Source organism: Erinaceus europaeus, chromosome 2 (genome assembly GCF_950295315.1).
Source record: "Erinaceus europaeus chromosome 2, mEriEur2.1, whole genome shotgun sequence".
In the NCBI taxonomy this organism is placed as follows: Eukaryota; Metazoa; Chordata; class Mammalia; order Eulipotyphla; family Erinaceidae; genus Erinaceus; species Erinaceus europaeus.
In genome coordinates, this window is record NC_080163.1 from 155698800 (window position 1) to 155712196 (window position 13397).

The 13397-nt window shown below is 37.7% G+C and overlaps 1 protein-coding gene across 1 annotated transcript in view; it reads right to left on the bottom strand.

Moving 5' to 3' along the window:
- The window catches only part of FTO (FTO alpha-ketoglutarate dependent dioxygenase), a 403968-nt gene that overhangs the window by 227259 nt on the left and 163312 nt on the right, over nt 1-13397 (bottom strand). Inside the window, exon 8 of the mRNA XM_060172141.1 lies at nt 5940-6064. Within this exon, the coding sequence (XP_060028124.1) occupies nt 5940-6064 (125 nt within the window). The remainder of the gene's footprint in view (nt 1-5939; nt 6065-13397) is intronic.

Below are 13397 nucleotides of genomic sequence, written 5' to 3' on the forward strand. Positions count from 1 at the left end.
CAGATGAACTTAGAAAAAACAAAACAACAAAGAAACAAAAAGCAGAAGCAATCAAACTGTTTCTGAGACTTGCGAGAACTATAGTGGTTATCTTTGGGAGGTGGGGGGTGGGAGGGTGGAGACACAGAATTTCAGTGGAACTATACGGAATAATCTTTACAATCTTGTACATAGTATCAGTAACTAATTTAAAAGTTAAAAATTAAATTTGGACATACTGTACCTAAAAAAGTAGTCTTAAATATGTTCCAAAAAAAGCTGACATCATTAACCATTGGAGACATGCAAATCAAAATCATCATGAGATGCCACAGAGATGTCTAAATCAAAAATAAGGAAAACAACAATGTTGTCAAGATCACAGAAAAATGGGAGGCTTGTGTACTAGTGATAAGAAGGTGAATTGGTACTTCAAATGTGTTAAAGTCTCACAGTTTCTCAAAAAGTGAAACATAGAGTTATCATATAACCCAGCAATTCTACTATTAGGCATGTAGTAATAGAAAACACAACACTCAGAAACTTGTAAGTTAATGTACAGTATTCATAGTAGTCAGAATGTGGAAATAGTATAAAAGTCTATCAGTTGATAACTAAACAAGCATAGTGTTATATGACAATACAATGAAATATTATTTGGTCATCAAAAAGAAATGATGTACTTATATGGAGAAATCTTGCAAACTTTTTCCTTTTCTTTTTACTATGGGGGTCTTCATATTTCTATCACTTCCAGTGGAGTCTCTCTCCCCCCTTTTTCCTTTCAATCACATGTAGAGAAGGTGGAAGAGAGAAATACAGAGACAGAAACAGAGACAGAGAGATACCACAGCAGCATGCAAAACTTTCCTAGTAAATGGTATTCTCATGTAGTTCTGGGAACCGGAACTCAAGTCCCTGCATATGGGGAAGTGTATGTTCTTGCAGGTGAACTAGCTCCCAGAACACAAATAATTTTTAAAATAAAAGAATATCAGTAACAAAAGGTCATATACTGTATGATTCTATTTATATAAACTGTTCAGAACAGGCAAGTCCACAGAGGCAAAATGTAGATTAGTAGTTGCCAGGGACAGTGGGGATGAGGGAGTATTAAAAGTGTCCATTAACAGCTAATAGGCTTCACTTAAGAATAATGGAAATGCTTTCAAAACAACAGCAATGCCAGTGAAACTTGTGAATACACTGAAAATATATCACTTAACTGCACACAAGCAAATTATTAATTTTATGTTATGTGAATTGTGATCCAATTCTTAAGTCTCTAATGGCCTGTCTTGCATGTTTTTTTTTTCTTTCATAATGTACTTAGAACAGGTTTAAAGACACTGCTTTAAAGTTAAACAGCACAGTTAATTCTAAAAATGCTCTTCATCTCCCTAAATCACCCTTCATCTAGCATTCTACTCACTGTACACCTCTATGTACATACAAATCAATCTTAAATCGCTAACAGAAACATTAAATAAATACCCGAGATGAAAATATGCCAACCTTGAATAATGTTCAGAAACTTTTCATTTGAAATCTAATTATTGTCTGGGTGAGGACTGTATTATGTAGACAATATAAATATGGTTTAAGATAAGGGCTTTTCAATACTACAATAATTTCACTCTTCAAAGACATCTGCAATTAAATACTTTCCTGAGTAGATGAGAGCAGTTTGGCACTCCGTCATGATAACAACAGCTCTGCCACTTTCCTGTTCAATGCTTTTCACTGCCTCTTCCTGGAAACTTGCTAGAGTCTCAGCCCCAGATTCTTTTTCAATTTAATTGTTGCATACCTTCTATCTTATGCAAAGCATCCCATACTTTATGACATATACAGCAGGCAGTCATACAAATATGCATCTTGAATCAATCTTCTTCTTCTAGCGTTTGCCCTTCTTCCGTAGCCAGTCAACAGCGTCAGGTTGAGCCTGATGTCTGCTTGTTGCTGGCTTTGAAAGTGACTGGGATCCATGTGGATTCAGTCGGCTAGGAAGGATCGTCAGTTTCCCCAATAAATGGGTACTCACGGGATGCACCCAATCGTTCTCATTTGAGAGAACAGTGTTATGGGATGTGCCAACGGTCTCTGAAAAACACCTCTTTGTAAAACTGCACTGGAACTGGTTCAAAACCAGGACACCCTATGTTCATAGGAAGCTGGGAGTTTTAAACACAATACTCTCTTACCAACTAACTGCAAGTGAACATACAGCCTGTGACCTATCTCTTGTTGACACTGATTGGCATTGCTATGATGTTTCTTTGAAACAGGAATAAAGAAGGAACAAACAGATCTACGCAATCAACATTATGAGCTTTCTTCTTATTTTTATAGAAAAACTGCCAGTTGTAACAGTGTTGAGGGTCACAGGTTTGTCCCTTTGTATCAGCATATGGAAAAAACTGTCATGTTTCAGCAGTCAAATGCTGAGATGGATCGCAATTTTTGTAAGGCATTCTCCCTTAACAGTTAATTTACCTACATTCTCTAAACTGAGCAAGCAGGCAAAGGAAAAAAAAAAATTCATTCTCATTCTCACACATTTCAGGCAAAGGAAGCCATTCCTTTCCATAAGTTAACTACAAATAATTATTCAATGATAAACACGCCCTCAAAATTCCCAGCACTCTAGAAAAGACGCTGGGGATTTGTGTAGAATAAACAAAGGCAATGATTTTTCTTATATTTTATTTAGAAAAACAACTCAGCCATGGATATTGAACTGTACCTTTTCTTTAGTGCACTTTTCAAATGATAATTTTTTCCCACTGTCACCATTAAATCTTAATCCATTCCAGCTCCTTCCATGGGTCATTGAGTCTATATGTACTGCTGTTATTTTAAAATGTTTCCCCTTGGTAGGGAAAGAGGGGGAGAAAAGATGTTGAGAGCCAGATGGGCCTCTTCACAGTTCATTTATCAAACTTAATACGTTGGGCTCCACCCTCCTCTCACTCACTATTGCGGTTAAACTTCCATATAATTTGGTAATCATTTTCATTATCAGAGAGTGACCCTAAAGCAGCCTATCCTGGGATATCCAGTCCATGCAGCTGCTCTTTTTCTGCCTCTTCCTACAGTAGACCCTAAGAACCTCAGAGTTTATTAGCTGCAGATTGACCTCTGGGCTGCAGAGGTCAAGAAGGGGTCAGATCAGAGGGCTTGCCCAGTTCTTTAAAAGCTATAACAAGCTGTCCATCAGGCAGAGTGGACTGTATAAACAAAGCCAAATCTTCAGAAATTCTGTACCACTTCTGTTAACACTTACCCTGCATTCACACAGCTTCTCCCAATGTACTTTGGATCATTCAACTCTGGGGAAGTGAATAGACAGCCCTAATAAGCCTATTTGGAGAGGGTTGTTTATGGGATTACTGAGCTTGGGGAAGGAAACCCACAGCACTCAGATGTGCCTCTGGAATCGCAGGGTTGTGTGACACTGTGACAAACTTGGTTACCCAGAGTCATGCAGAATTGACACTTTCCTCAAAAAGCTAAATTACAGGGGGCATATGCTTTCAGTTTAAGAGACTTCACTGAGTACCAAAACAATGGCTCCTCTTCTCCTGGTGTGAGAATGAGACAAACATTTTAAAACTACATCACAAGGTTTCACTGAAAATATTCTCCTGGAGAATACCATTATTGCAAATGAACCTTCTGAAGGAGGGGTGGTGAGGGGGCTGGGAGTGGGAAATCTTTATTACAATAGATGTATGCTAAAGTTACTGCCAGCTGCAGTCGTAGTTAACCTAAATTTCCTGAAGTTGTACTATTCATAATGCATTCTCTAATGTGTAATATAAGGTAATTAGAGTCATCTGTACTTAACTTCCAGAGGGGGGGGGGGAGATTCTATTATCTAATCTAACTGATCCCCTGATAGCTTTGATGAAAGTAAAATACTCTAACCTATTGCTTGGCCTTTGGCAAGCACTAATTATTTTCTGTCAAAGCACATTTTTCTTCTTGTAATTCCAAAGTACACAATAGGCCAATCTTTAAAACACAGGCAGCTCGGTAAGCACTCCAGTGGATGTTTTATAACTTTCACCACCACACGCTTGATGGCTACTTGAGGCAATGCCTGATTCCAGACGGCCAGATGAGGCTTTGATGAGGAAAAGAGAGGTGTATGGTAACAGTCTGTTTATCCGGATCATGTGGATGAGTCTTTTAGATAGGTCACTGGGATGGGAAACATCAAATGGGGACAGAGCAGGGTTGGGGTAAGGATTACGGTTATTTAATACTCTGAGGACACTTTTCCTTCTGAGCTCTCAAGACACCGCTCTCTTGAAATTTTCTTTCAGGTGTTTAGTTTTAAGGAGGCCTGTGTAGTGTCAGCTGCTAAGCTCTTTCCTTTCTCCTCCCCTACCACAAAGGACTTGAGAATTTTTGTTTCAGATGCTAGACTACATCAACTTCAACACTGGCTCCAGCTCCTGATTAAACTGTTAGCAGTCAGGGCCAGAAATGCTGAAACCAGACTCCTTTTAAAGAGGCCATTTTGGCCATGTTGTCTGATGATTCAGTACCTCAGGAAATTATTGTTAACAAACAAAATCCACTCAACAGAGGACATCTATTCTCAACATTTGGTCTCTGAGTTGAGCTTGTCTTTAGAGGAAAGGAAGTGGTGGGGAAGAGATTCCAGGGAAATCCATTCTTTCTCCATGTTTCACTAAGTTATAATCACCAGGGGAAAGATATGAAAGGTCAAACATGGAGACACCTCTCTGATGAACCTCATGTGGATAGCCCATTACTTAACTAAATATTCACACTTAAATGAATATGAGTATTTAAAATGTAATAGAAAAAATTTTAAATTAATTACAACTTAAATCAGATACCAATTTAATTACAGTAGTTGAAAATGTCACTTGGCTTGACCACCCTATAAAAAAAGGTAGGTGAGAATATCACTAAGAATCTTAAAATTCTTCTTTCAGTCCAAGTCTAAATTTAAAGATAACACAAATACCTGAAAAATCTGCTTTCTAATTCCTACTCAGGATGGATAGTTCACATGCTCTACCATCTTCATTCCTGGAAAATGCTCATCTTCAGTCTTGTTCAGACAAATCCATTTTTATGATAATTGTTAGTAGTAAAGCCATCAATTATCATAAATTCTATTGCATGAACTCATTTGGAGAATATTATAGCTATCAATAAATGTTCTCCACTTCCAGGCACATGGAATTTTTAACATCAATAAGACTCCGAGACCAAATATAGCACAATTCTCCTGATTCCTCTGTTAATTTGATAGTTTTTACATACTACATATCTAAACAACAATCCTAAAAGATGAGAGGACTAGTCTCAACCTGACACCTATCAACTGTTTTTAAATTAAGAGCAAGATGAAATTATTTTTGTATGCAAGCATCGGGTCTGTAAAAACTGATGATTTGTAGAAGCTTCTACCAGCAACAGCTTTGTAATCGCAGGTGGGTTCATGTGCAAAGAAATTAAGCTGAAGCCAAAGTAATTTCTACTTGGTCAATTTTAAAAATGGAGTTGACAGACTACTTTCCAGCAACTCACTGTTCATTGAGTGATATAGGAGCACTATGTGTCTATTCCAGACACCTGCCCTAACTAAACAGCAATGCAAGTCTTTTAGAATGTTGATTAAAAGGGGTTTTCAGCATCAGGTACTTATATCACACTCTATCCAAGATGCAGACATGAATGCTAAATGCTGCACTCAGGAATAAATCACATACACATACAGATGACATCGTGGATCATTACAATTAATGTACATTCCGTGCACAGGAAAGATAACTTGGGCTTGAAAGCAACTGTAACATGCTTATTTTTCATGTCCCCTCAAATGAGAGGGATGAAACCCGTTAGGAGGGAGAGCTTAGCCAAATATAGCTCTTCTTTTGCAGGGGCAACAAATTCCGTTTCATGACAGAACTGACCTGGCGTGCCATTCTCTCCTCAGGTTTTGACGTGCAGTAAGCAAAGCAAGGATGGCACTTAAGATTTCATTCCTTTGTTCCATGGGGAGCCCCTCTCTTTTAACTTCACGAAGCACAACATTTGTCTAGAAGAAATGATCCAAAACAGAGAAAGAAAAGGTGAAAAATTAATAATAAAAAAAAAGCCCATAAGCAAATAAGGACAGTAAATCAATGGCTTTTTTATTACAGTTCCCCTGCTAACAAATCAATACAGTAAATGATGGTCAAAAATGGCCAGCATATATTCTGTATTTAATCAATGTACATGGCACATAAGGTAAACTCCAAAGCACCATTGCCTTAAGTAACACATCAAGATACTGTGCATTCTCACTCTAATTTTCTCAGTACACCAATGATTTCTTTTTCCTGGGAATTGCCTACCATGAGCTGTTATTTAAAATGTTTTTCACGTACACTTACACTTCACTGTGAGTTTTTTGTTTTGTCTTAAAAAAAAAAAGCAGTCTCGGACTTTCACTCTTTCTACTTATCCTGCCACCCAGCTGAGGCTTTCTGTATAGCCGCTCTTATTTGAATCATTAATTTCTATCTCCAGACAGGCCGGCACTTTTTTTTTCTGGTTCACTATTCATTTCCCTTGCTTGTTACAAATCAAAATCTTGCAAAGACAGGAACAACAATAGCACAAGAAGTCAAAATAAGTATTTTATCTCAAATATCTTTTTAGTTTTAAAAATTAATTTCATACTTCAACAAGTCTCAGGCATTTAAATACATAGAAGATTTAAGATTTTGGAAAGAAATGGTTGTCATTACGACTATTAAAATTTTTGTGGTTTATAGTTGAACAGTTAAAGACTACAATGCAGTGGGGAATGTCAGCTATTGCTTTTAGAAGCAACTGAAGCCCAAACACATCATACCTCTTCATTCTAACAAACAGCAGTACATTAATACTCAGATTTGAAATAATGAATTCAATTTTTATCTCTACCATAACTATATATATATATATATACATATATATATATAACATATGTGTGTGTATATATGTATATATATGCTTTGCTATGTGAGTATTCTAAGCATAAACTTTGTATGTGACACTATAAAAACAAATTTGAAGACAAGGAAAAGTATTCCAATGGTATTTGAAATCTGAGTTAACAAGTACCTTCTAAGTTTAAATCACAGAACTTTTCATCTAAACATGTACTTATCCTCATGTAACCAGAGCAGAAACCTTTGAAATTCATAAATGTTTCCCATCTGAAGTTAGGTTAATTTCTTTGATGATTTTATATCCAAGGAGACTGCTAAAAGGAATAACCACTTTCTGGGTCCTCACTCAATATATTCCTTATCTAACTGATGTCAATGAATTCACCTACTTATTTAGCTTATAATCAGCTCTAGTATGACAACACATAATGAACAGCTTCATAACAACTTTGAGAAGTGTTGTAATGAACTTTTATTATTTGGGTTGCCTCCCATCCATACTCAATCTCCTTTCTCAATAACAACATCCAAGTATCTTGGTTTTGTTGTTGCTACTGTTTTGCTTTTTTAACTCTACTATCCTCAAAGGTACTGTAACCAAATTTCTCCACATTTGTCTCTAAAGTTGTAATCCAAAGCACTTTTCATTACCAAGAATGTGGACCATGGTAATTTGATTCCCTCTTTCAGGACTTTAGACTCTTAAGAAAGATAAAGTAAATGGGGGAAATTTGGAGTCAACTTATCAATTTATTGAGTTCTTACCACCCATCATCCTTAGAGTATTTCTGGTTTCCCTTCCCTTCCCTTCCCTTCCCTTCCCTTCCCTTCCCTTCCCTTCCCTTCCCTTCCCTTCCCTTCCCTTCCCTTCCCTTCCCTTCCCTTCCCTTCCCTTCCCTTCCCTTCTCTCCTCTTCTCTCCTCTTCTCTTTTCTTTCTTTCTTTTTTGCCTCCAGTGTTATTGCTGGGGTTCATTGCCGCAGTACGAATCCACTGCTCCTGGAGATCATTTCCCCCCCATTTCTGTTGTCCTTGTTGTTGTTCTTATTGTTATTGTTGTCATTGCTGCCGTTGTTGTTGGATAGGACAGAGAGAAGTTGAAAGAGGAGGCGAAGACAGATGGGGGAGAGAGACACCTGCAGTTCTGCTTCATCACTTTTGAAGTGACCCTCCCGTGCAGGTGGGGGCCAAGGGCTCAAACCAGAATACTTATGCCAGTCCTTGCGCTTCGCACCATGTGCCCGCAACCCGCTGTGCTACCGCCCAGCCCCTATTTCTGGTTTCTTTACCTTTCTGAGTCCAGATCATTTTCTTTCCCTTTAATACTTTGAGTTACCCAATAGCCTTTTAAGAAAGCCCCAATTCGTTCAAATTCACCAGAATATGATTCTACTGCTTACTATCAAAAACACTCACTGATAATTACGACAGGAACTAGTATCTCCACTGGGAAAGTTCCAAGATAATTTGAATAGCACTAGACGAGGGAAAAACCCCAGTCTCTGCCTTTGATTACACTTATGCTATTATGCCATACACCTAGTTGGGCACTCATTCAGCTTCCCTGCAACATTTTCAGTCCTCCAACACAGGAAGGTGTTCTCTAAACAATTCTACTGTGTCAAGTCCAGACTTCGGATGACTAAAGAAGGAGTTGAAAATTCAAACACCCAGTAGGGTAAGGAAAGTAACATTAAAATAGCTCATCAGAGGAAAAGGAATGAGCTGCAGATAGAACTTGAGTGTTACAAAATAGAAAGTAATGACAGATTGGCTTCTTTTAAGAAGCTACTATAATATAAGCTCAGAAAACAGACTGAGACAGCTATGTATTTCAACAAGAAATACTTTGCACACAAAAAAAAAAGAAAGAAAAATCATTCACTTAGAGTTCTGTTTGATCCCATAGATAAGAGTTTGCCAAACTCCAGCCATTCTTGGCACAGTCTTATAATTCTTGCCATGTTTGTCTATAATATTTACACAATAGTCAATATTTTTCTTTAAATTGACACATTTTTCAAAATACACAACAAATCCACCTTGAGAAAAATGGAAAATCGGTGATAATTTCCATAAGTAGACAAACCTAGTAATAATACATTAAAAGTGAGCTGTCTTCATCATTCTAGACAGATGTTACTGCTTGCTAAGGACTATGACACTAAAGCATGCTCTCTCTAAATAAAAGAAATGAAAAAACATGAAGAATGTGAGAAAATGAACAGTCCTGATGAAGACTTACTAGACATAATCACATAAACTGAAAAGGAATTGAAGAGGGAATCACTTTCTCAAAGTAGCCCTATTTGCAGAAGGCTCAAAGCATCACCAAGCACCTCCAGGACCACAGCCCACACTCTGAATGCATTATCTTTTTGCAGTAGTTTCCAAACACTTCTCCTTAAATAGAAACCCACATACATATGTCTATAGGAACAAATACACCAATACATTTTCCCCCCTTGAGGCTGTTATAAAGAACCTAAAGGTTCTCCTTTTATCATAAGGCATCTATCTCTTCAAGGCCTCAAGGCACCATGAAATGTAATTTGCCAACCATTACCCAAGAGCATTTAAAACAGAATTCAAATTTTAAAAGTTTATACAATGCTGACAGCAATGTAAAATAGGGGCTGGGGAGTGGTGCATATATTACAATGAGCATGGATCCAGGTTTGAGTCCCCAGTCCCCACCTGCAGGGGGAAACTTTGCGAGTGGTGAAGAAGTAGTGTGGCAGGTGTCTCTCCATCTCTCCCTTTCTATCACCCCTGCTCCCTCAATTTCTGGCTGTCCCTATCCAATAAACAAATAAAGATAATTTTTAAAAAGAAATGTAAAATAATGGCATTCCCTGATAGTTTGGTAATTTCTCAGTTATACACACGCACGCACGCACGCATGCACGCATAGGCACAAGCATAAGCACACACACACTACACACTTATTTTCTTTCTTTGGTACTGGGGTTTCCTTGCATGTATAGCTTTAGTGCTCCCATGCTGATGTTTTCATTTCACAGAAAGACAAAGAGAGAGGGATAAACACATACTACCAGACAGCACCCCCACCCCACCCCGCAGTACCATAGTACTCCTTTGTGGTTCCAGCAGTAAAACCTGAGCCTTGTGTATCCTAAGGCATGCCCACTGTGAGCTCTCATTTCACTTTTCTATGTACTCTTGACGGCTCTGTAGCGCAATGAGTAGCACATTGGACTTCTGTGTACTCTTAACATACGACACAGCAATACTGTTCCTAAGGATTTGTCTGAAGAACTAAGGGACACCCAGAAACATGGGCCCGTCTACAGTAGCCTTTATTCATAGCTGTCAAAAACTGGATATGTCAAATAAATGGATAACTATATTGTAGTATAACCATTAATGGAACACTGCTCAGCCATGCAAAGAGGTGAGCAATTAATATATGTAACTGCTTGGGTGAAGTTCAAAGGTACTACACCAAGTTAAACAAATCAGCACTCGTGGTCCGGGAGGTAGTGCAGTGATAAGGCTTTGGACTCTCAAGCATGAGGTCCTGAGTTCGAACTCTGGACCTCTGGCACATGTGCCAGAGTGATATCTGGTTCTTTCTCTTTCCTCCTATCTTTCTCATTAATAAATAAATAAAATCTTTTAAAAAAAAGAAAAAGAAATCAGTCTTCAAAGAGTAAAAACTAGATATTCTTGGAAAGGCAAGTTATAGGAACTAGAACAAATTTAGTGATTGCCAAGAATTAGACTGAGCAAAATTTGGGGGATGATGAAACTATTCTGTATCCTAATTGTAAGAGAAGCTATATGAGTTTATATGCATATATTAAGGTCCACTGGGAAAAGTCCATTTAATTATTATGAAAACTTTATAAAATTTAATATTAAGAGTCACATTTTAGATAAGCAAGGATAGGATACGAGTTTATTTATAAATATATCTCATGCATACACAGTAAAAATACAGGCAAATATAAATATAGTTGGGTGATAGAAATTTTATTACATAGCATTTTAAGATACCAGAAAAGAGGGAACCAGTGAGATAGCTCACCTGGGAGGCTGTCTGCTCTGTCATGCACCTGATGCAGGTTTGCCCCCTCCATGGAAGCCCCCTAGAAATGGGGAAAGTGCTTCAGAGCTATAGAATCACCCTTGACCCCCCTTCCATTTTTGGTTTAGAAAAGTCAACCTGGAACAGTGAATCCCAGGAGGAAAAATTAGAAAAGAAAGGGTGCACTTAGGTTGATGACTGAGAATGCTTACTACTAATAGTCTATTGGTAGCATTTCCGTATTTCATAAAAGGCTGAAAAGAAGGTGTACATAAAAGAAAATCTTCACAGTGTCAAAGAGCATCTTTTTTTTTTTTATAGTGCAATTTAACAGTGATATTTTTCATAATACTGTTGTCACCTAAAGGTTGACTTTACCTCAAAAATGTAAATATTTCACTAGGATTAGTAATGTAGAACTATCTTCAAGCAAGCACTAATTTATTTTTATTTTTATTTTATTTTTATTTTTTAAAATTATTTCTTTATTGGGGAATTAATGTTTTACATTCAACAGTAAATACAATAGTTTGTACATGCATAACATTCCCCAGTTTCCCATTTAACAATACAACCCCCACTATGTCATTTATCATCCTTCATGGACCTGTTTTCTCCCCACCCACCCCAGAGTCTCTTACTTTGGTGCAATACGCCAATTCCATTTCAGGTTCTACTTGTGTTTCCTTTTCTGATCTTGTTTTTCAACTTCTGCCTCAGAGTGAGATCATCCCGTATTTATCCTTCTGTTTCTGACTTATTTCACTCAACATGATTTTTTCAAGGTCCATCCAAGATCGGCTGAAAACGGTGAAGTCACCATTTTTCTTACAGCTGAGTAGTATTCCATTGTGTATATATACCACAACTTGCTCAGCCACTTATCTGTTGTTGGACACCTGGTTTGCTTCCAGGTTTTGGCTATTACAAATTGTGCTGCCAAGAACATATGTGTACACAGATCTTTTTGGATGGATGTGTTGGGTTCCTTAGGATATATTCCCAGGAGAGGAATTGCAGGTTGGACCAATTTGCATTCCCACCAGCAGTGTAGGAGGGTTCCTCTGATCCCACACCAGCATTTGCTGCTGTTACCTTTTCTGATGTATGACATTCTCACAGGAGTGAAGTGATATCTCATTGTTGTCTTTATTTGCATTTCTCTGACATTCAGAGACTTGGAGCATTTTTTCATGTGTTTCTCGGTCTTTTGGATCTCTTCTGTGGTGAATATTCTGTCCAAGTCCTCCCCCCATTTTTGGATGGGGTTATTTGTTGTCTTGTTGCTGAGTCTGGCAAGCTCTTTATATATGTTGGTTATTAAACTCTTATCTGATGTATGGCATGTAAAGATCTTCTCCCATTCTGTGAGGGGTCTCTTGGTTTGGGTAGTGGTTTCTTTTGCTGTGAAGAAGCTTTTTAATTTGATGTAGTCCCATAGGTTTATACTTGCCTTAGTCTTCTTTGTAATTGGATTTGTTTCATTGAAAATGTCTTTAAAATTTATGTGGAAAAGAGTTCTGCCAATAGTTTCCTCTAAGTATTTGATAGTTTGTGGTCTAACATCCAAGTCCTTGATCCACTTTACTTTTGTATTTGGTGAAATACAGTGATTCAGTTTCATTCTTCTGCATGTTCAACATATCATGCGAGGCTTCTATGAACAACTATATGCCACCAAGCTAGAGAACCTGGAAGAAATGGACGATTTCCTAGATACCTACCAACTTCCAAAACTAAGTAAAGAGGAAGTGGATAACATGAACAGGCCCATCACAGCTAATGAAATTGAAACAGTTATCAAAAATCTTCCCAAAAATAAAGGTCCTGGACCAGATGGTTTTACAAATGAATTCTACAAAACCTTCAAAGAAGAACTAATACCTCTACTTTTAAAAATCTTCCAGAAGATTGAAGACACTGAAATACTCCCTGCCAGCTTCTATAAAGCCAACATCACCCTGATACCAAAAGCAGACAGGGACACAACCAAAAAAGAAAACTACAGACCAATATCTCTGATGAACATAGATGCTAAAATATTAAACAAAATTCTAGCCAACCGGATACAGCAGTATATCAAAAAGATTGTTCACCATGACCAAGTGGGGTTTATCCCAGGCATGCAAGGTTGGTTTAATATACGTAAATCAATCAATGTGATCCACCACATCAACAAAAGCAAGACCAAAAACCACATGGTCTTATCAATAGATGCAGAGAAAGCCTTTTACAAAATACAACATCCCTTTATGATCAAAATACTACAAAAATGGGAATAGATGGAAAATTCCTGAAGATAGTGGAGTCTATATATAGCAAACCTACAGCCAACATCATACTCAATGGTGAAAAACTGGAAGCATTTCCACTCAGATAAGGTACTAGACAGGGCTGCCC